The 22,062-nt window shown below is 40.6% G+C and overlaps 2 protein-coding genes and 1 long non-coding RNA gene across 6 annotated transcripts; 2 read left to right on the top strand and 1 right to left on the bottom strand.

Moving 5' to 3' along the window:
* Positions 1-418: 418 nt before the first annotated feature.
* On the bottom strand, positions 419-3,426 carry LOC121547936. The gene is made up of 4 exons (XR_005996574.1): positions 3,214-3,426; positions 1,313-1,383; positions 1,058-1,167; positions 419-935 (listed from the first exon to the last, which is right to left on the bottom strand). It is a non-coding gene; the product is annotated as an uncharacterized LOC121547936 (long non-coding RNA).
* Positions 3,427-3,898: 472 nt separating this feature from the next.
* On the top strand, positions 3,899-10,216 carry si:ch211-136m16.8 (neurofilament medium polypeptide). 2 transcript variants are annotated; one of them, XM_041858290.2, is made up of 7 exons: positions 3,899-4,470; positions 4,841-7,595; positions 8,304-8,647; positions 9,178-9,385; positions 9,557-9,639; positions 9,749-9,855; positions 9,979-10,216. In XM_041858290.2, exons 1-7 carry the CDS (start codon positions 4,414-4,416, stop codon positions 10,052-10,054), a joined length of 3,630 nt encoding a protein of 1,209 aa, XP_041714224.2. In that variant the 5' UTR covers positions 3,899-4,413; the 3' UTR covers positions 10,055-10,216. The 2 variants fall into 2 exon arrangements, with proteins under 2 accessions (XP_041714224.2, XP_041714223.2); XM_041858289.2 differs by having other exon boundaries at positions 3,900-4,470; positions 4,841-8,647.
* A 663-nt stretch (positions 10,217-10,879) lies between these two features.
* Positions 10,880-20,276, top strand: ppp4cb (protein phosphatase 4, catalytic subunit b). 3 transcript variants are annotated; one of them, XM_041858293.2, is made up of 9 exons: positions 10,880-11,385; positions 12,200-12,208; positions 12,344-12,498; positions 12,743-12,794; positions 12,883-12,933; positions 16,082-16,183; positions 17,981-18,154; positions 18,398-18,524; positions 18,879-19,408. In XM_041858293.2, exons 3-9 carry the CDS (start codon positions 12,401-12,403, stop codon positions 19,217-19,219), a joined length of 945 nt encoding a protein of 314 aa, XP_041714227.1. In that variant the 5' UTR covers positions 10,880-11,385; positions 12,200-12,208; positions 12,344-12,400; the 3' UTR covers positions 19,220-19,408. The 3 variants fall into 3 exon arrangements, with proteins under 3 accessions (XP_041714227.1, XP_041714228.1, XP_041714226.1); XM_041858294.2 differs by having other exon boundaries at positions 10,890-11,385; positions 12,200-12,498; positions 18,879-19,068; positions 19,317-20,276; XM_041858292.2 differs by lacking the exon at positions 10,880-11,385 and adding an exon at positions 11,428-11,751 and having other exon boundaries at positions 12,200-12,498.
* The last annotated feature ends 1,786 nt before the right edge of the window (positions 20,277-22,062 follow it).

Here is a 22,062-nt window from a genome sequence, read left to right as displayed (position 1 = left end):
GGTGTTTCAGCCTAGCTCAGTGCTTTCTGTGGTGGTGGGGCAGCCAGCGGAAAATACGGAGCATAGGTGTTGGTAATGTTCTCTAGTTGCGCCGTGATTGGCTAAGTGTTCTGACACTCATGGGGACACTACGTCACCGCCAAGTCTAAGGGTAGAGCTCGAAATTTCAAGCCCCTTGGGTGCTGCCATAGAGTTACATTAGAAGTGCCCATCCAAGAAGGCTCAAGGTCATTGACCACAGATAAAATGACATCAAATCACGATATATCTACAGTAGCTTTGATTGGAAATATCATGTCAACACCATACTTTCTAAATCTTAGCTAGCAGTCATCATCATGAATCAAGTCGACAATCTACTGGCAAATCATTTTTAATCCTTGTCATATCAAGAGAAATAATGAAGAGAAATTATAGATAAAACATATTGGTGCTCATCGGCCATTGGACATAAACAACAAGTTGGAAATCACAAAAACCTTACGGCTAAGGGTTTTAACTTTCCTCTTGAGAATTAGAATCAGAAGTATAGCCATATAGCTCATTGCAATACTTCACCCCTTCGGGCAAATAGTACTCTAGACTGTCCTGATCATCTAGTTGAGCATTACAGATAATTCCTCCATCCCAGCAGAAATATCTTATCTACATAGTAGGATTTTAGATATGCAGATAGAGCAAAGCCCAGTCTATGTTACAGTTACTATAGTCAAGTCTGTGGGTTATTGTATTTTAATATAGATGTTACCATTTTAGTAATCAACTTAACTAGCTAGTAAAAGTAACTTTTTTGTTTGTCTTTCAGATGGGCGGACCGGAAACCCAGTGACAACACCCGGGTCTGCAGCTGCCATTTTCCGGTGGGAAAGATAAAATGGTCCTGTATTTACCAGAAAAGGTAGCTCATCCACCATGGCAGAAGAGGAAGATCCAGACTGTTGATTGGGAAACCAGAACAAACAATGAGGCATGAGGATTGGGTGTTAAGTATGAAAACAGTGCATTTTCTGTCCAGATAAAGATGGTGATACAGCATTGAAAAATACCTACAACTGACCAAATGTCTCTTTGTTTTCCAGTCCAACAGGAGCGCATCCCACAGGCCACCCGGTGCATGGACATCCTGTGCCATTGTGATCCGGATGTGGAGACTACAGCAGATCAAGCCTGTGGACAGACAGGTCAGTAACTCATCAAATATGATACAATATTGTGTAAAACATTGAATTTGTAGATGCATCAAAATTGACTTCATGTCCCCTTTTCCCCATGTTTTAGACATGAGGCGTGACCTGCGGAACATCAGGCTCACCCCACGAGAAGAAGTGCATGATCAACACCATCCTCGGCAAGGAGATCTGCTGGAAGTGATGTACTCTCACTCTGGGGGTAAGACATAATTTAAACATCACAGATATAAATTCCCACTGTGCCCATGATAAAATGCAATGTGAATTGTGTTGTACTACTGAATGAAACTGAGGAGATGCACTCAGACCAGCCTTTGTGATTGAACTTACATTAACGACATTACTTTAATTGCCTGCTTTGAGCAAAACTTTAATGTATTATAACCTATTCTAAGAGCTTATTGTTTGTGTACGATTCTCATTCATTGTTCACTTGTTTTTCAACAACGTCAGGTAGAGGCAGGGATGACTGGGGTCTCCAGAAAGGAAGACACGGGGGGTAAGAAAGAATTTGAACATCACAGATATCAATTCCCACTGTGCCCATGATAAAGTTAACTAAATTACCTTAGTTGGCTGCTTTGAGCAAAACTTGTATGTAATTTAACCTATTCTGGGAGCCTAGTGTGTGTATGAACTATGTGGAATATCTTTGGACCATTGGCTTCCCTGAAAACAGGTACTGACAGGAGGAGCAATATGAGTCAGTTAGAGGTCGTCATGCTGGATGGGGATGGTGATGGAGGCTTTGGTGGTCCACACAACGAAGAAGCAGGTGTCCCTTCCAGTGATGTGGAGCTGACCTTGGACCTGGTGCCAGTAAGGATGGTCTTCACGGAGGCGGTAAGACCCTCCCTCCTTGATATAGAAATCCTTCCCACCATAGGGACACTAGACTGCCACCACTGCTGTGGTGCCCACCAGACTATCCAATGAGGCACCCAGGATCCCAGACCCCGTGACCCAATGCCCTGACTCCTGCACATCCATCCCTGTAGCAATTTTGAATGCCTTGATGCCTTCCTCTTTGTTATCTGTGCCCCACTTTACAGACAACACCCCATCCAACGACTGTGAACACCTTGAAATGCATTTGTTGTAAGAAATGTGCTATATAAAAAAAGTTTGATTTGATTGATGACATTACAGCTGTAGAATATGAAGTGCAGTTTTTCCATAAACTTTTAATTGACAATTTGGAATTGTATCACTTGACATATCAATCATATAGTGGGAAGGATCCCATAAATCAAGACTGTGTGAATGCATGTACCACTCTGAATAAATAAATACTGTGCCTTTGAAGATTTGTCGCTGGTCATGAAACTACAATAATGGCTGGATGTCTAAACAAAGTCCATTTTGAATGTCAATAGGTTTTTAGATTCATTCTCATCAATGACAACATTCTAGAACTGAGTTATCACTCATCAAAGTCTGGTATCCGGGGTAATCTGGTTAATTATTATATAATTGATTAAGTGGCTCTTTCCTTGTAAAATGTTGACAGCTGTATAGAACACATTGTATTGCTAAGATGCTCAAACTTAACTTTAATAGCTACACTCACAGACACGGGATCAACATTATCGCTCATGCTGGCCCTGACTAAACTGGTAAGTTGCCTTTCACTATAGTTGCACTTCTCCACATGGCCAGACTTCTAGTGGTCTTCTGCCCTTTTAATGCTCTTATGCTCATCCTTGGAAAATGCCAGAAGGTCTGAAATAGACACCAAAGTGGACATACTGTACAAACTAATATCTAGGCTAAGTAAAACAAAATGATTGTTTTATCTTCCGCTAACTAGCTAGCTAAAGTGTAGTCAGTGGCTAGCTTGACAGAAAAGGGGAACATAAATTGGGCACAGATCACGCTGGTGAAGTGTAGCTGACAGTGTCTGCTAGAGATGAGGTGCAAGAGCTTCCTGCAGGAATGTGTAGTCTTGCTGAGGTCTTCTCTGTTGCTAATTTCCTTTTAGACTTTTTTCGAGTAAATTTAGGCGAATATATTGACAACTCACCTTGTTTGAGAGAGAATTACATGGATATCAACACGTCACGCCAGGGTACGCCTACACGAAACACAGACCTTATTTAAAGTAGTTCTAAAATTCCAGACGCAAAATGAATGGGGAAAAACGATTGGAACCATTACCGGGTTTTACCGCTAGGTTTTATGTGTATTATGAGGCGTCCACTGTGCCTGACCACAGCGCTTTCTGCAATGATGCGGATGCGACTTGCCTAAACCAGAGAGGAAGAGGCGAAGCGAGAGGGTTTACTCCTCCCAAAAATAATAATTTTTGTATGGACGTCAATGATAGTCTCAAATTTGGCCAAAGAAGAAATGTAATTGCACATTTTCTACATTATGCTTATTTGATCAAATATAAGTTTCGTAATGGTTAGGTTGTTAAAAATGCACTGATATAAGTGGACGCGTGTGGCATTTTGCCAACTTAGAAAACAACAACTTTGTATCAGAGTTGCGCCATTGTTCACACGCTTATCTGCCCTCTCATTGGCTAGAATGGTCCCACCTGCTCTCGCCTCTCTTCCATTTTTGAGGACATGTATTTCCATTGTTAAAGAGGTCACTCGACCATCTTGTCAATATAATAGATATTCTTCGCCTAAACTAATCATGCGAGTTTCCTAGTTCAAAGTAGCATATGAACGCAGCATTATCCTCTTCCTGGTGTATACCCGACTGTATTGCATTAGTTAAAACCAAGACTGTTCTCATGGCAGGTCTGCCACTTTTCACTAGCAGAGGTGACTTACAGGAGCAGTTTAGCAGAATTACCGTGGCCAGTTAGGGTAATTAAATTGAGGTTAGAGAAAGGTTTAGGGTTAGCTAAAATTGTCTCTGACGCGACTTGAACATATTTAGCTGCAACGAGGCCTGCCCTGAAAACAGTCTTGGTTTCCACTAATGAGATGACGCGTACCGGACATCTCAGCTTCAGGAACTAGCTACATATATGACGAGGTGTTACCAAAATGCGCATTTTAATTTGCTCGCGTTTAGACCTCTGGAAAAGTTAATAGGTCTATTTGACAATTGACTAATGTCATTTTTTTTTGTTGTCAACGTTTGACAAAATAATTAATAGGACTATCAAGATAAAGTAGGCTACCCAGGTTCCAGTAACTTTGTTGTAGCCTACTCGGAAGAGAAGTGTATTATTTTATCGAAGAAGGCACTGAAACACCAAAAGATGGACTCACCAGCAAGCGCCCTCTCTCGTGCTGGGAGGACTTTCTGGACAGTTTGGGTGAGTTTCTGCTCTGAAATAATTTACTACAGAAGGACCGTGATTGGTTTATTATTTCATATTGTTACCAGTACTATAGTTCTATTTTAGACTACTTAATAATTTGCTGATGAACAATTCATTTGAATTGAGAACTTCCCCAAGCAGGAGAAAAAGATAATGACAGAATTAACTGTATTTCACTGTACCTGGATTGATGTAATGTGATCATATGTTATCATATATGGACAATGTAGTAAATAACATTAGCATGGAGTAATTCTCTCTCTCTCTGTCTCTATCTCTCTCTCTCTCTCTCTCTCTCTCTCTCTCTCTCAAACACACACACACACACACACACACACACACACACACACACACACACACACAGAACTACTTAACGGAAGTTGTGGGAAGGTATCTAAGCCCAGAGCCCACTAACATAGGAACCAATGACACAAACTCAAGACAGGAAGTTACTGCTGCACCACAAACAGAAGACCATGTTGATGGTGCGAAAAATGAGATAAAGGCAACTGAGGTCACTTTTGAAATAGGCTCTGAGCTTAAGAAACCACAACATGTCGTTGCCTGGGAACAGTGCAATGTTATCATTGGTCCAGGGCTCGGCAGAGAAAATGTGCAATACACTGGACAATCCAACAGAGGGAGTGATAGCAAAGCATCCCATGAGGAGGAGGATATAAAACAAGAGCAGGTGGACCAAGCAGAAAATAAAGACACAATCCAGCATGTTACTAAAGAAGAATTAAATATGGGGAAAGGGGTCCAATCGGTGTTATTCACTGGGGTCCAGATCTTATTCAGAGAGCCGACATCTGAAAGGTCTAAGGATCAGGGAGCACAAGGACATGCTGAGAGTTACAACTGTGCTGAAGCAAATAGATTAAGAGGTGAAGTGGCAGCAAGAAAAGAGGAAGAAGAAGAAGTTACTGAAGAATTCCACTGTGGTGAAGAAGGAACCAAAACAGAGGAACATGAAAATAATAGAGATGGAGAACTACATTTTGATATAGAGTCCCCAAACCTTACATCAGCCTGTGCTGAACCTGCCGCGCTTTTAGATAAGAATAGGGACGAGGAAAATAAGGACAGATTAACGATACACGATGAGCAAAGTACAGAGGATGAAACCATGGTAAGATTCAATGAAAAAGTTGGAGAGGAAGAAACAGCAGTGCTCTTCATGGAGACAGACAAAGAAGGGTGGAACGTAGCAGAAATAGTAGAATTCTCAGGGGGAGGGGAGAATAGCGATGATATGGAAGAACTTAGGAGGAAGGAGGAGAGTGAGGAAGAGAATGGAACAATAGAAGAGATGGACACAAGAGAACAGGAAGAGATATTGGACGGGGACTTTGGACCATACAATGATTTCAAAGTCTCAGAAAACAATAACAAACATGAATATGGTGACAATCGTTTGAAGTTTGATGAAGGAACCATAGAGAAGCTTGATCAAGAAAATGACCCCAACCCACGACTGCTTTGTGAAGGATTATCAGACGAAGATAGAAAATTGGGAAGAGGCCAGGACATTTTTGCTTCTGAGGCAGAGTTAGAATTACAAATAGCCTATGACAAAAGAGTCTTTGTGTCAAATGATGAGATAACTGTTGTTACAGACGAGCAGAGAATGGAGTGCAATATTGAAAGAATTGACAGCCCAGTGTTAGAGGATGGATCCAAAGTGATTGAGGACGGGGGCACTAACAAGATAGAAGACGTTGTAATCAACATTGGGACGAAGGTGCATACAGAGGCAGAGGATGTGAAAGATAAAGTGACTGGACTGAATACTTTTTTTGATCAGGAGAGAAATAAACTAGAGGAAGAAAAGATCTCAAAAGAAGACGAGGACCCCCTTAATGAAGTGGAGGAAAAACTTATTTCAGTGGTTGATACTGTGGAAGACAACAATAGAGTGGAAATCAGAGGCGTGGCGAAATACATTTCCCTTGGGCTATGTGAGGAGCCTGTTGTGGCTCAGGAGCCAAAACATGTAGCGTGTGAAGAAACTCCGGAAATCAACAATGGCAAAGAGTTAGACGAGAATACGGCACCGAAGATCCTGGAAGTTGACGACGACGATGATGTCAACACCACCCATTTACAAGAAGTACACACCGATAGTGATACCAAACAGTTAGAAAGTGTAGAGAACACTGGAACTAGTTTTAAATCGGACAATTCACCAGTGAGTGAACTCATGGAAGGGAAAGAAGATCCGAAAACTGTTGAAGGATTATTTGAAAGTGAGGATATTGAGAATGCCTCTGATACAGTAGTAGACGAGCGCGCGGTCGAGAAAGCAGCGAAATCACTGTGGGAAACGGAGAGAACAGATTCTGTATTACTGAATGAAACAGACATTCAAATACTAGAGGACCTAGCAAGGATAGATGCATCGCCATCAGATGAAACAGAGGCTGGAATAGTTGACACAGAGGCCAGAATGTTTTTGGAAACAACAGTGATTGAGTCTGAATTATTGGAGGAATTACCTGAGACTGAGTCTGGATCACAGAAGGACAAAGAGGTAAAAAGACATAGGACTGAGACGGAGCCATCGGTGGAGACAGATGTAGAGGAATTAGTGGAATCTGAGGCTGGGGATACGGTGGAGACCGAAGTTGGATTAGTGAGGACAGTAGCCGAATTACCAGAGGAAGTTAGGCCAAAGATTGAGCTATTAGAAAAAATGAATAGAACAGGTGCTGATTCATCAGAGGACACCGATGAGACAGAGGCCAGATTTTCAGAGGAGATAGAGACTGATTTAGTAGAGACCAAGTATGGGTTACAGAAGGACATGGAAGAAGACATACTACATGTGAGAACAGAGACTGTGTTGTCGGTGGAAACAGTGAAGACGGATACTGACTCATCAGACGAATCACTGGAGTCCAGATCACTTGAAATATCAGAGGCTGGATTATCTGAAGAATCAGTGGACGGTGAGGCTGGATTACAGGAGATTTACACAGAAATACCAGATGTGGAGAAAGAGTCTGGATTATCAGAGGAGACCATAGATGCGGGATTATCAGAGAAAACAGATGTGCCAGACACAGAATTCGTGAAAAATACAGAGGCTGGATTAATGCTAGAGGCTGAACTTTCAGATGAGACAGAGGCTGGAATAGTTGACACAGAGGCCAGAATTTTTTTGGAAACAACAGTGATTGAGTCTGAATTATTGGAGGAATTACCTGAGACTGAGTCTGGATCACAGAAGGACAAAGAGGTAAAAAGACAGAGGACTGAGACAGAGCCATTGGTGGAGACAGATGTAGAGGAATTAGTGGAATCTGAGGCTGGGGAAACGGTGGAGACCGAAGTTGGATTAGTGAGGACAGTAGCCAAATTACCAGAGGAAGTTAGGCCAAAGATTGAGCTATTAGAAAAAATGAATAGAACAGGTGCTGATTCATCAGAGGACACAGATGAGACCGAGGCCAGATTTTCAGAGGAGATAGAGACTGATTTAGTAGAGACCAAGTATGGGTTACAGAAGGACATGGAAGAAGACATACTACATGTGAGAACAGAGACTGTGTTGTCGGTGGAAACAGTGAAGACGGATACTGACTCATCAGACGAATCACTGGAGTCCAGATCACTTGAAATATCAGAGGCTGGATTATCTGAAGAATTAGTGGACAGTGAGGCTGGATTACAGGAGATTTACACAGAAATACCAGATGTGGAGAAAGAGTCTGGATTATCAGAGGAGACCGTAGATGCGGGATTATCAGAGAAAACAGATGTGCCAGACACAGAATTCGTGAAAAATACAGAGGCTGGATTAATGCTAGAGGCTGAACTTTCAGATGAGACAGAAGCTGTCTTAAAAGAGAAGACAGAAGATAACATGCCAAACAAATCACTGGAAATTGAGGGAGGATTATTTTGGGAAACCGATGAGACCGAGGCTTTGGTAACAGAGGAAGTTGTGAAGACAGGGCCTGGTGTATCGAAGCAGACAGATTTTGGATCACAGGGTCAATTACTGGAGATCGAGGTTGGAGTAATAGAGAAATCCCAGGTTGAGTGGTCTGAGGAAACTGTGGAGACAGATGCAGGATTACCAGAGGAAAACAGAGGGGATGGTGCAAAAGCAGGATTCAGTTCCCCATCAGGAATCAAAAATGTAGACCAGAATCTTCAGCTTCAGGTAATAATAATAATACTTTCCCTAATAAAGGGATACTTAAGGATGTTGGCAATGAGGCCATTTATCTAGTTCACCAGAGTAAGATAAACTTGTGGAAACCATTTTTTTGTCTCTGTGTCCAGTATGAAGGAAGTTAGAGGTAGTTTCGTGAGCCAATGCTAACTAGCGTTAGCACAATGACTGGAAGTCTATGGGTATCTGCTAGCATTGGCTATCGAAACTACCTCTAACTTCCTTCATACTGGACACAGATACATAAAAATAGTATCCACAAGTTCATCTGAATCTGGGGAAGTAGATAAAGGGCCTCATTGCCAAAATCCTGATGTATCCCTTTAAAAGAATGCAATCAAATACATATGATTATAATATCTAATCGTAAGAGATAAAGCAAACATTAGTCTCTTTCATATATTTTATTGGATTTGTTTCCCTTATTTTTATGTTATCGAAATTAAGCTTAATCTAAAAGGATGTTATGAATTTGAAAACTTGTCAGTAAATCAGTTGTGTTTATCATACAATTGCAGTTTGACGCCTCCGCTTTGGACTTCACTGCTCAAAAGTCTCGCATTGCCCTCAAGAATCCACATGCCCGTCCACCCAGGGATCCCCGTACTCTTCTACAGATGCCATCTTTGACCCCCTCCCCTTCAAAACCCACCGTACACGTGCCAGTCAGAGGTCCAATAGGGATACCAATGAGGGGCATGGGCGGCATCGGAATCAAACTGCCTGGTAAGTTGAATATAGAGAAAATAGGAATTTAATGTGTTGTCCTACTCTGTGTGTTCTTTCATTCTGTTATCGTTGGTGACACAATGTTCTATGACAGATAATGACGATGCCCAAATTGAAGTGTGAATGGATATCTTTGTTTGTTGTTTGTGTTGCTATGATGTTGTTCAGGACTCAGTGCTTCAGGGCTCACCATCTTAAGAAAGACCGAAAAGGGGGTGAGAGATGAAAAGAACACAGAGAACATCCCTCAGGTACCAATCAGATACTTGCACTTTTTGAGCTCAACCTTTTGAATAGGTCTAGTAGTATGTTTATTATTCTGACTCTTGATTTGATTTGGCAATGTCATCTATTCAACAGAAATCTGAGATCGAGCAAGATGTAAGGGATGAATCTCCCAAGAAAGAAGAGACGCAAAACAAGCAAGAGGAGCGCAAAACTAAATGGACACCGCCTAGACATCCAGGGTAGGGAATCAATCTACAAGATTCTCTTAATTTCGTGTTTGAAATAACTTATATGGAGATATTGCCTATATAAATGTCACTACATTTTTATTATAACACCTTTGTTCAATATATATCCACCAGATTTGGAAGTCCCCTGATGATGAATGAGCTGAAGAACAAGCTGAAGAAGACTACAAAAGAGAGCGGAGATGATTGACAGGACCTTTTTTTCTCATTGGTGAAACATGGTCCATGAACGATGGGCTTTAATTTAGTCATAAGTATCTCCATTTTATTGAAAACTCTCTTTGTCTATTTCTTTTGGATGTCTTTGTAAGAACAGTTTCAAATAAATAATATATTTTTGTTTTGGACAGTGTTTACTTGTTCCAGAGTGTTTTTAAAAACTGGTGTGATAAAAAGAAGTTGACTGCTCAGGGCATTACATTGATTCAAGAAGACTATTTGTGACATTTGTTTATTTCTTTATCAGTGGGTTTGCTTCAGCAAACATCTCTTATGCATTATTTCCATACTAAGTATTTCTATAGCTACTGTAGTTACCTACAGGGAAACCAGTTATAGCATATTGCAGTTTAAAAAAAAAAAGAGCACTTTGCCCTTTTCCAATTATAGATATTTGGGCTAGCCTATAATAGCCTATATACTGATTGGTCTTATAAAGCTTTTGTATAAACCTTAGATTCATTACCAATCTTTTTTACAAATATTTTCCTAAAAGCACTAGTCTCGGCTACATATTCTATCTACATACTGTGTCTAGATACTAACCTTTTATATTAGAGTAATTATATTGATAGGCTATACCTACTACAGTCACTACAACTAAACTATTTTACTACCACTACAATTAGACCAAGTCACTACCATAAAAACTGAAGCAACAAAATGTACAAACAAATGTTAATGCAAGAGAGCATGGGCAACAGTTAGGGTAGAGGTAGAGAGGCTGACCAGTTGCCAGAAGGTTGTGCCTTCCTAGACCAAGACTAGCAAAACTGCTCTCCATTAAGGGTGCTGCTCCGTTGCTGCACTCGTGCCTCGTGTGTACCTCTTTGGGGAACGTTGAGAAGATAGGTAGAATAATTGATTACAAAATCAAATGTATATTATATTCTGTGCTACATAGGACTACAAATGCATGAGGTTATTTGAGCAACTTCAGTTTTCAAGATACACACTTTTAGTCAAAGCTGAGCTATCATGGTAGACCTATGCCGTAAACTAGGCTACTGCATATTATTTAGCAACATCATCAGGCGAGTTTGTGATGTCGTATACTGGAAACACTTCCTGAAATCGATGGTCGGTGCCTAAGGAGACATTGGGCTTGTTCAACAGTGCAGGCGACTGCCGACTGACTGATCTATAAATAATCTTGCATTTACCCATGACACATTACGGTTTTTATCCTCTCGAACATGGCCAGAGTTGCTACACCGGAGACCACTGCCACAGCCGTGAGAAAAACGAGGAGAATCCTGAACACAACTGGAATAAATTAATTCCGGATTTTGTCCTAGCTAGGTAGGTAACGTTAGCGTTTATTTGTAACGTTATTTCTGATAGCTAACGTTAGCTACTGTACCGGTAGTTATCTAGGCTAGCTAGCTATCAACTACGAGTCATCCAGCTATCAAACTCCAAAGAACATTCGATAAACGGATAACTTGGAAATCGGAGTTCTATAAAGATGCCAGAGTTTGCGAGTTGGAAATCCGTGTTGGATGACTGTTCAAAACAATTTTTCACAGTAGGGACTCGAGTTCCCAGTTCGTTGTTTGAACGCGGCATAACCTAATAGCTAAGCTAACGCTACAACACAACTTCTGAACAGAAGAAGAGCTATGATATGATTGATTTAACTCCGTTTTGATTGTCGTCGACGCAGAAGTAAACAATCAATGTTTGTTTGCGGGCTAGCTAGCTAACTAACGCGTTAACTAGCTAAGTTCGTTGCTAGTTAGTTAATAACTAGTTAGCTATGTAGCTATGATGACTTGATAACGTTAGCTAGCTAGCTAGATAGGCCCATTTTATTGTTTACTACTACAGTAGCTACTAGTACTAGCTACATTTAGGCTGAATCTGCAGAAAATGTTATATAATTAACGCCTTGTTATTTCGGTCATACAAAAGTTAACAGGACAAGTCTATTCAGTGTGGGGTAAACATTCCATCCTGTTGAGTGGCCTCAAAATAGCCTATTTTTGGCCCAATAAATATTTATTGTTTTCCATATGGTCTGGTTGGTAATATCACACACATTAGACAGTTGAATGTGAGGCTTGTATGTGTACCCAGCTAAGAGTAATAGCTAACATTTCCTTCCTCCTCTCAGTCTGTACAGGTGAGCACCCTAACATACTTTACACTGGCCTGGCCCCTCTCTCCCATCCCCTCTGCTTTACTGCGTGTGGGGGTGACTGAGAGAAACGCACAGTCCGATTTAAAATATCCCTGTGTCTGGGCTGGGGAACCATAGACAGTGACGTGAGTGAGCAGCAGTCAGTGTGTCAATCTCACTCACAACCCGTTCACCATGGGTGACATCAGCGATCTGGACAGGCAGATCGACCAGCTGAGGAGGTGTGAGCTCATTAAGGAAAATGAAGTCAAAGCCCTTTGTGCCAAAGCAAGGTAACAACGAAATGACAACTGATTATTTCTCTGTCCATTACTTCTTAATGATTGTGTGGTGCATGAAATTGTTTCTTCAAATTAATTTGAGCTATATCATATTCCTAATACATTGCATGGCAGTCTACAGAAGAATATCCTTGCAACGTAAACTAATTCGTAAACTTTTTTCTTTTTTTATAACTATGTTCTAACTAAGCAAGGGGAAGTTTGACATCTGTGTCCCTTTCTACTTTATTTCCAGAGAGATTCTTGTGGAGGAAAGCAACGTACAGAGAGTTGATTCCCCAGTTACAGTATGTGAAGCGGATACTTAATGTCTCTCTTTAACGTGTACATTAAAATGTATGACATTTATTTGTTCTCAATTCTGTGCCATTCCAGGTGTGTGGCGATATTCACGGGCAGTTTTATGACCTAAAGGAATTATTCAGAGTAAGTTTGATCAGGCCATTTTAAGATTTGGTCCTTAGCCCAAACTTAGACCCCTTTGTTAATTATTTCATTTATTAATAAGACTGGGTCTAATCGTATTCAATAGAGAATGTGTTCGAGAGAACTCACGATCAAATGACTGTACCTGTGTAGCAGCACGTGTTCCACGTCGGAATGTACAGTACCAGTCAAAAGTTTGGACACACCTACTCATTCCAGGGTTTTTCTTTATTTTTACTATTTTTTTACATTGTAGAATAATAGTGAAGACATCAAAACTATGAAATAACACATATGGAATCATGTAGTAACCAAAAAAGTATTGAAAAAATCAAAGTATATTTGAGATTCTTCAAAGTAGCCACCCTTTGCCTTGATGACATCTTTGCACACCTTTGGCATTCTCTCAACCAGCTTCATGAGGTAGTCACCTGGAATGCATTTCAATTAACAGGTGTGCCTTGTTAATTTGTGTAATTTCTTTCCTTCTTAATGCGTTTGAGCCAGTCAGTTGTGTTGTGACAAGGTAGGGGTGGTATACAGAAGATGGCCCTATTTGGTAAAAGATCAAGTCCATATTATGGCAAGAGCAGCTCAAATAAGCAAAGAGAAATGACAGTCCATCATTACTTTAAGACATGAAGGTCAGTCAATCTGGAAAATGTCAAGAACTTTGAAAGTTTCTACAAGCGCTATGATGAAACTGGCTCTCATGAGGACCGCCACAGGAAAGGAAGACCCAGAGTTACCTCTGCTGCAGAGGATAAGTTCATTAGAGAACTTAATATTTCAGCCCTAATAAATGCTTCACAGAGTTCAAGTAACAGACACATCTCAACATCAACTGTTCAGAGGAGACTGCGTGAATCAGGCCTTCATGGTCGAATTGCTGCAAAGAAACCACTACTAAAGGACACCAATAAGAAGAAGAGACGTGCTTGGGCCAAGAAACACGAGCAATGGGCATTAGACCGATGGAAATCTGTCCTTTGGTCTGATGAGTCCAAATTTGAGATTTTGGGTTCCAACCGCTGTGGCTTTGTGAGAAGCAGAGTAGGTTAACGGGTTATCGCATGTCTGGTTCCCACCGTGAAGCATGGAGGAGGAGGTGTAATGGTGTGGGGGTGCTTTGCTGGTGACACTGTCTGTGATTTTATTTACATTTCAAGGCACACTTAACCAGCATGGCTACCACAGCATTCTGCAGCGATACGCCATCCCATCTGGTTTGCGCTTAGTGGGACTATAATTTGTTTTTCAACAGGACAATGTTGAAAAATGTTGTGTAAGGGCTATTTGACCAAGAAGGAGAGTGATGGAGTGTTGCATCAGATGACCTGGCCTCCACAATCACCCAACCTCAACCCAATTGAGATGGTTTGGGATGAGTTGGACCGCAGAGTGAAGGAAAAGCAGCCAACAAGTGCTCAGCATATGTGGGAACTCCTTCAAGATAATTGGAAAAGCATTCCTCATGAAGCAGGTTGGGAGAATGCCAAGTGTGTGCAAAGCTGTCATCAAGGCAAAGGGTGGCTACTTTGAAGAATTTATAATATATTTTGATTTGTTTAACACTTTTTTGGTTACTACATGATTCCATATGTGTTATTTCATAGTTTTGATGTCTTCACTATTATTCTGCGATGTAGAAAAAAATAAAGAAAAACCCTTGAACGAGTAGGTGTCCAAAGTTTTGACTGGTACTGTATATCCATAGTCGGTAGGCTTGGGCGGTATGCCTTATACAGTATACCGGGGTATTTGGAAATAGCCACGGGATGATTTTTCAATACCTTTGAAACTATGTCTTAAGTTTTTTATTTTATTTATTTGAATATTTGTAGCTACTTAAGTAAATACCTGCAATCAACTTGAGAAATACATTAGGAGATAAAGAAGATCGCGTTCTTCATTTCACATGTCACAACTTTTAATTGAGGTTTACCGGTAGTCCCAAGTCACGTGCTGTTTGTTTACAAGCCCACAGCGACAAGAGACCGGAGCCTTGTGAGTCACTCACTTTTGTGCAGCACCCGCCAGGTGATGTTGTTACAGTATGGAATTCACAACTAAATGTTTGCCAGCAAGATATCTTATAACTAAGTTAACTGTCTAAAATTAGCTAAATGCTCTGCAGTTGTGTATTTGGTTTGCTAATTTAGTAGCTAGCTAGCGATCTAGCTAAGTGCTTAGCTTCTTCCAAAATCAAGTTTCACTTGGTAACTGCATAGAATACCCTCCTGGATTAAGAGCCTTGCTGTCTATTTGTTTTGTGCGTGCAGCAAACCGTGAGTAGTATTTTTGCAAATGGTTAGGTCATAGACTGTATAAAATGTTCGCACTGCGCTCGTTAGCATTTAGTTAGCATTCTCTATGGGATTTGACATGTACTTGTTAGTATTGCTAACCTTCGGATCATAGAGGCTCAGGGGGTTTGAAAATAGCGTCCCTTGTGTTCAGTGCCGGTATTACCGAATATCCCAGTATGGCACAAGGTTGGTATGACAATCTGCATACCGCCCAAGCCTAATAGTCGGTTGACAGTACTTCTTAAAAAGTTGTCTTACATCACCGAGCAGTGCACAATAAACTATTAAATCCAATTGTTTGATGCTACCACCCCCCTCCAAATCAATGTTTGCGCACGCATATGCCATTCTACTTTTTGTGTTCATCTCTGTGGCAGCATGGTGCCCGTATTGCGAGGCTGATTTAGCTAGGACAAACAGCTGTGAAACACAGAGGCAGGTGTGCGTGCAAAGTGAGAAAACAACATGGAATCCATGTTTGGTTTTGATTTGGAGGGGGATGGTAGCATTTAACAATTGGATTTAATAGTTTCTTGTGCACTGCTCGGTGATGTAAGGGACGACTTTTTAAGAAATGTCTACCGACTATGGATATATATTCCAACGTGGAACAGGTGCTGCTACACAGGTGCAGTCATTTGATCATGAGTTATCTCGAACGCATTCGCTATGGAATACGATTAGACCCAGTCTTATTAATAAATGAAATAGTAAAGGGGTCTAAGTTTGGGCTAGGTGGTCCTCAACCCTCATTCTGTTTGTGTTGAGCTTTGGGCTCTGTTTTTTGAATTAATACTTTTTGAATTGTCTTGACTAATAGTGTGACCTATGCATTTCAGGTTGGCGGTGATGTTCCAGAGACAAACTACCTCTTCATGGGAGATTTCGTGGACCGAGGATTCTACAGTGTGGAGACGTTTCTGCTGCTACTCGCTCTCAAGGTACAGACCAAAGCTTATTGGCTTTTGTGCAATTCATTTGCGCACAATGGTGTCTCCCATACATTAGCCTACATCTGTGGCTGAGTCGGAATACCCATACTTGCGTCCTAAATAGTAAGGCGTTTGAGTGTGCGAAAAAAATAAAGTTTTTTTTTAATAGTATTTAACATTTTGAAAATCAAGTCTACTTTAAATGCCTGGATGTCCTACTCATTTTGGCTTTGCCAACAGCTGACAATCAGAAATGGGGATGTGCTACCGAATTTAACCAATAACGTGAAACAACGCAATTACGCATTCTCAGTATGCAAAAATTAAACGTTTTTATAGTGTGAATTTTTTCGAGAATCGAGTATGGTTTAAATGCCAGGATGTTATACTAATTTCAGCTCTTCATCTAGTAGAATTCGATGCAAATTTTTCCAGAATGCATTCGCAGAGGTGGGCTGCGAGTGATAGGCTGTAGTTCTCTTCAAGTAGCCAAACAGCAAAACTAGGCTACTTAATTGGGAATATACCAAATAGCGATGCTTCTGCAGTGGGCTAAGTAGTTTTTGTTCTCCTTAAAATGATCATGAGTATTGCATCGTAGGCTACATCTTTGAACACAGAAGTTTTATTATTTTTTACCCAAAGCGTATTTATGTTTTCTCATTAGTGTTTCTTGTTCTCATGGCCTTTGTCAGAGCTTTTAAAGTAAACTAAATACTAACCCATCTTTTGATTTCTGAATGTGCTGTCACCAGGGACTCGGGATGTGGCTGCATTATTGATGCCATGTTAATCAGGCCTGTTGATTTGAACATATGGATTGTTTTAGTTTTGTAGGCTTGGCTACCTATTTAATTATTGAATTTATGGATCAAGCCTTAGCAGTCATTCTGATTTTGTTCCCAATGATCAGTGCTTTAGTTTGTTGCTGTCTAGCGGTTCTGAATTTGCGATGCACACAACTGCCCACTTTTGTCTATGCAATAGCTTTTTGATTTAAACATCTAAAAAGTTGAGTATGTACTAGGCTATTTGATTGAATTTATATATGGTACAGCACTTTGATTTCACTAATAAATATGTTGAAATGGAACCAAATGATCTGTCTTCAGTATTTTTTAAATAGGACAGATGGGCGTTATGGGCTATGGTGTTGGTCGAATGTGACCAGCCTGAGTGGATCTATAACTCAATTCCTATTCTATTCAGAGTTTAAAGAAATTAAAGTTGTTAATTTAGAGAAAATCGAATTGGAAAGAGCCATTATCAGGCTGGTTAATGCGATGCATGTCTGAATTTGGAAAAATTCACTCACACTTGGCCCTGCCCCACCTACTCAGCCAGTCAGGAGATGTTACTGCATTGCAGCCGTGGCATACTGCATCATTTTTACTAAATGTTATGTGCTAAATAGTATGTGACGATGAGTACATAATATGCAGTTTAAGTATGTAGTACGCTAGTATGGGCATTTGGACAAGGCCAGTGTCTTATGACACTATGCTCTGTGGATCCAGTTGACTCTGTTCTTAATCTCTCTCCATACCCACAGTTCTTCTGAAGCTCCATACCGGCTGTCCGTCTCATTCTTTGCAACATGTCTCTTTCTCCTTATTCCTGTCTCTCTTTCCCTATACAGTCTCCTTTTAACTTTCTTTCCCTCTCTGAAATACCTGTCCAGAATACAAATCTTTATGGAAAAAAATATCCAAGGCATTCTTCAACATTCTTGTAATCCTAATGCCTTTTTTAAACTGGCATGTCTGCAAGGATATTTAAAAATAACAGTTGTCTTGCCCTGTCCAGGTCCGCTACCCTGACCGCATCACGCTGATCCGCGGCAACCACGAGTCACGGCAGATCACACAGGTGTATGGCTTCTATGACGAGTGCTTGAGGAAGTATGGCTCGGTCACTGTGTGGCGATACTGCACCGAGATCTTTGACTACCTCTCCCTCTCCGCCATCATCGACGGCAAGGTACAGGACTCCTTTTTTTTTAAAGTTTTGTTGTGTAACTTGTATGCGACTGAGATATTCAGTTGTTTACAATATTATAATAAAATTGTCTAGTTATGTCCCAACTCTAAACGGCCTCAATGATCATACAGAGATCTGTCGATGGGACTAATTCAATGCTTTGTATGTTTCAAATAAGTATTTATAAGAATGATGTCCTTGTGGTGTGCAGTCATTTAAGGGTTATGCCGTTTCTCTCTGCAGATATTCTGTGTGCACGGTGGCCTCTCACCCTCCATCCAAACGCTGGACCAGATCCGAACCATCGACCGGAAGCAGGAGGTGCCTCACGACGGGCCCATGTGTGACTTACTGTGGTCGGACCCAGAGGGTGTGTGTGTTTGTGTGTGTCCAAAACATACCAATGACTTTCAGTTACTCAATCTAAAGAGGCAGACAGAAACCCCACTTCCTCTGTCCAACCACAATCTGTTTTTGTCTCTATTGATGGTGTTATTGATATTTTAGTCTATGACTGTGTCCCAGTACTCTTTAATGGCTTCTTCTCGCCTCTTCCCTCTTGCTCATAAATCTATCACTGGACTTGATAGGTTTTGACATTGTTGCTTCTTTCTATCAAGTTGATTTCAGATCCGTGGTCATGAAGGACATGGCCTGTATGGATTTGGAGTCTTCTGCAACAGCTTTGTTTTATAGTGAATAAATACAATCTTTTGTGATCCAGACACCACGGGGTGGGGTGTGAGCCCAAGGGGGGCAGGCTACCTGTTCGGCAGTGACGTGGTGGCCCAGTTCAACACGGCCAATGACATTGACATGATTTGCAGAGCCCACCAGCTTGTCATGGAGGGCTACAAGTGGCACTTCAACGAAACCGTGCTTACCGTGTGGTCGGCACCTAACTACTGCTACAGGTATCGCCATCTGTACTACATTTTGTATATAAGAAGAAGAATGATAATACTAAGCCCAAGTGACCTACATTCACCTACATCAAGCTGGATTCACTTACCAACCAAATGCATGGTTCTGATAGCATTAAAGGAGAACCGATGTCCTCTCTAGAATGCCAGATGAATGACTCGCATCCATAACGACAGGGTCTTAATTATTAGTAGAGCTGTAAATTAACCTGATTTGAGTCCCTGTCTCTTCCTCTCAGGTGTGGTAATGTGGCGGCCATTTTGGAACTTGACGAGCACCTCCAGAAGGACTACATCATATTCGAAGCAGCCCCACAGGAAACCAGAGGCATCCCCTCCAAAAAGCCTGTGGCCGACTACTTCTTGTGACCTTATGTTTGGAAGGAAAGCAAAAATCGACTACGGGAGATTTATAGTATTTGTATTTCCCCCTCCCCCACCCCATTGTCTTAACTCTCTTTTTAGCCCTTCCATGTTTCTACTCATTATCAGCACCACTTTCTCGTGCTGTTCATCTTCCACCTTTCTTAAATCGGTTTCCATGGTAGTCCTTTGTTGTGCCCCTCTCTTTGCTACAGACCCCCTCATCTCTCTCCCTGACTTCCATTCCTCCCCTGCAGCAACATTTTCTCTTAATGCTGAGATGGCAGCCACACTTGAAGTATTAGCTCTCTTCTCAAACCCCTTTGTATGCCGTGGTCTTTTTTTCGTTTAATGTTGATACTGGTGCTGCTAAGGAAATTGAAAAAGAAAGACCGCATACATGGGTGAAGAGGTGTAGTATTTCAAAGCCCTCACCAGGGTGGTTGTCAAACTCCAATACTGGTGGATGTAGGGCTGTATGAAAATTGCATGATGATTTTCTTAACTCTTTTTTTTATTTTAATTTTTTTATGTTGAGGGTGGAATTGACACTTTTTAAGTTTGGGATAGTTTTCGTGTCTCTTTTCCAAGTGGCTGAACTGTTCGATGCATCCGTTGCAGGTAACACATTTTACTTACCGTGAAGGAGCAGCTACACATGCTGACGCTGCATTTTATGGACAATTTTAGGACAAGTTGCAAAGTAATGTAAACGTCATACCAAACTATTTTTTTGGGAACATGCTCTCTCTCTGACCAGTCTTTCTCTAGGACTAATTGTTGATTTTTGATGAATTATTTGTGGAAATAAAAACCAATTTCTTTGGTATAAATGGCTTATTCTCAGTGCTTTTGTCAGGCATGTGATCAAAGAATGTATGCAGAGGTGACTGGCTAAATGTATACTAATAGAGTATCAGTGTAATTTGTGGTAGATTACGCAGCATAATCAATGCCAGTTTCCTGTTAGATATTCTGAATAAAATACACTGAGTAAGAAACTTGAAACAGGCATGATAGAAGTAACTCAATACCCTATACTACTCTCAATAAACCAGAAAACCATATCTGAGTGTTCATGAAAGTTAGTCAACCCTGCACCTCAATAAAAAATTATTTTGTTCCCTATTTTTCATGTGAACCACACACAGCTTTCGCAAGGCTTTTGAAAGGGAAGTAAAATTGGCAAATGTATCAGTTCCTCAGTTCACATGAGCTCAAAGGGAAGTTTAGAAGAAGTTAAACTACATCAGAATGGCCCTCATGTTATGCCAAAATCACACTGAAATATATGGAGGTAAATCATTGACAATGATTTGAGGGTAAAATAAATGTGTAGTTGTAAACAATTTCCAAGTGTGTAACTGATGAGTTGTCAACTACATATGATTCGTTTTAAACATTCTCAAACGTGTAATTTACAAGTTGTGAACATGAACAAAACAAATGTGTAATTGTAATGGCATTCGCAAACTTGTAACTTAATATTTGCAAGCAATAATTGCATCTGTACACCTGCGCATGTCAATTTCGTGCACTCATTTGGCAGTGCTTTAGCACCCTAACATGACAAAAAGATTTGTAGATTTGCAAACGAGGTATAACGTGGTCCAGGTTCCAGGGACATCACCGGATAGAAAATCCAATATGGCTGCCAACACAATGCCATATATCGATGTGTGTGGACGTCCGAACTCAATAGCTCTACTCTCATTTGTCCAAAGGATTGGTTTATGTTTTTTTGCATTTAGCTTGCGACACATCATGGATGAGATCAATAAATCATTAGAAAGGGTATAGATAGATACAGGGGCGCAACTTTGGTTTTAGAAGTGGGGAAGGGACACAAATATATGTTTTTTTAGGGGGTAGATCAGCTTTAATATTGCCGATAGATTGTGGCTTCCATCAATGTAATTGTCTGCATCATTTCCAATCACCCATATATTTTTTTGTAAATATATAGATTTAAAAAATATATTTTGCTTTATTATTTTCCCCTAACCCTACCATTCCTCCCCTAATGGACAACAACACTTAGGCTTATACTTCCAGCTTATACATACTATATACATTTTACGGACACAGTATATTTTACAATAGTTATCTTTTGTTTGTTTTTAGTCCCATCCTTCAGCTCCAATCAACCCCTCCCATCTATCTCTGAACACCATCCAGTTTTGATTTTTATTTGCCATATATTTTTCAACTGTGTTGTTTCACAAAAGTTCTGAACCTTTCTATTCTCATAGATTCTACATATTGTAAATTAAAAATGAAATTGTTTGCTAAGAGTATTATATTATTGATCGATTGACTATGACTTGAAATGACCCAGCAGTGCTATTTGCTGTGATGAGTTCTGAGGATACGAAGAGGCAGGACGCAGACGCAGGAATCAACAATGTAAAGGTTTACTTAACACTGAGCAAGAGAACAACAAAGAGCGAGTACACAACATTAAACTAACAATCACACACAACACAACAGTGAACAGACCAGGGCTATATAGGGGTGGTGATGAGATGATGAGGTGCAGGTGCGCTGGAGGTGATCAGGGAGCATTGGGTTTCCATTCCGGTATTGCGCTCAGTACCATAAATTACTACGTTTTTGGTCACA

Source organism: Coregonus clupeaformis, chromosome 31 (assembly GCF_020615455.1).
Source record: "Coregonus clupeaformis isolate EN_2021a chromosome 31, ASM2061545v1, whole genome shotgun sequence".
Classification (NCBI taxonomy): domain Eukaryota; kingdom Metazoa; phylum Chordata; class Actinopteri; order Salmoniformes; family Salmonidae; genus Coregonus; species Coregonus clupeaformis.
Note: the sequence above shows the minus strand (reverse complement) of the source record. Positions and strands in the feature narration are given on the sequence as shown.

Excerpts from the sequence above, each read along its gene's own strand:
- si:ch211-136m16.8 (XM_041858289.2), top strand. The coding sequence starts at position 4,414 with ATGGACTCACCAGCAAGCGCCCTCTCTCGTGCTGGGAGGACTTTCTGG. Across the intron at positions 9,640-9,748 it reads ACACAGAGAACATCCCTCAG|AAATCTGAGATCGAGCAAGA; the intron begins GTACCAATCAGA and ends TCTATTCAACAG. Across the intron at positions 9,856-9,978 it reads ACACCGCCTAGACATCCAGG|ATTTGGAAGTCCCCTGATGA; the intron begins GTAGGGAATCAA and ends TATATCCACCAG.
- ppp4cb (XM_041858293.2), top strand. The coding sequence starts at position 12,401 with ATGGGTGACATCAGCGATCTGGACAGGCAGATCGACCAGCTGAGGAGG. Across the intron at positions 12,795-12,882 it reads GAGTTGATTCCCCAGTTACA|GTGTGTGGCGATATTCACGG; the intron begins GTATGTGAAGCG and ends GTGCCATTCCAG. Across the intron at positions 18,155-18,397 it reads CCGCCATCATCGACGGCAAG|ATATTCTGTGTGCACGGTGG; the intron begins GTACAGGACTCC and ends TTCTCTCTGCAG.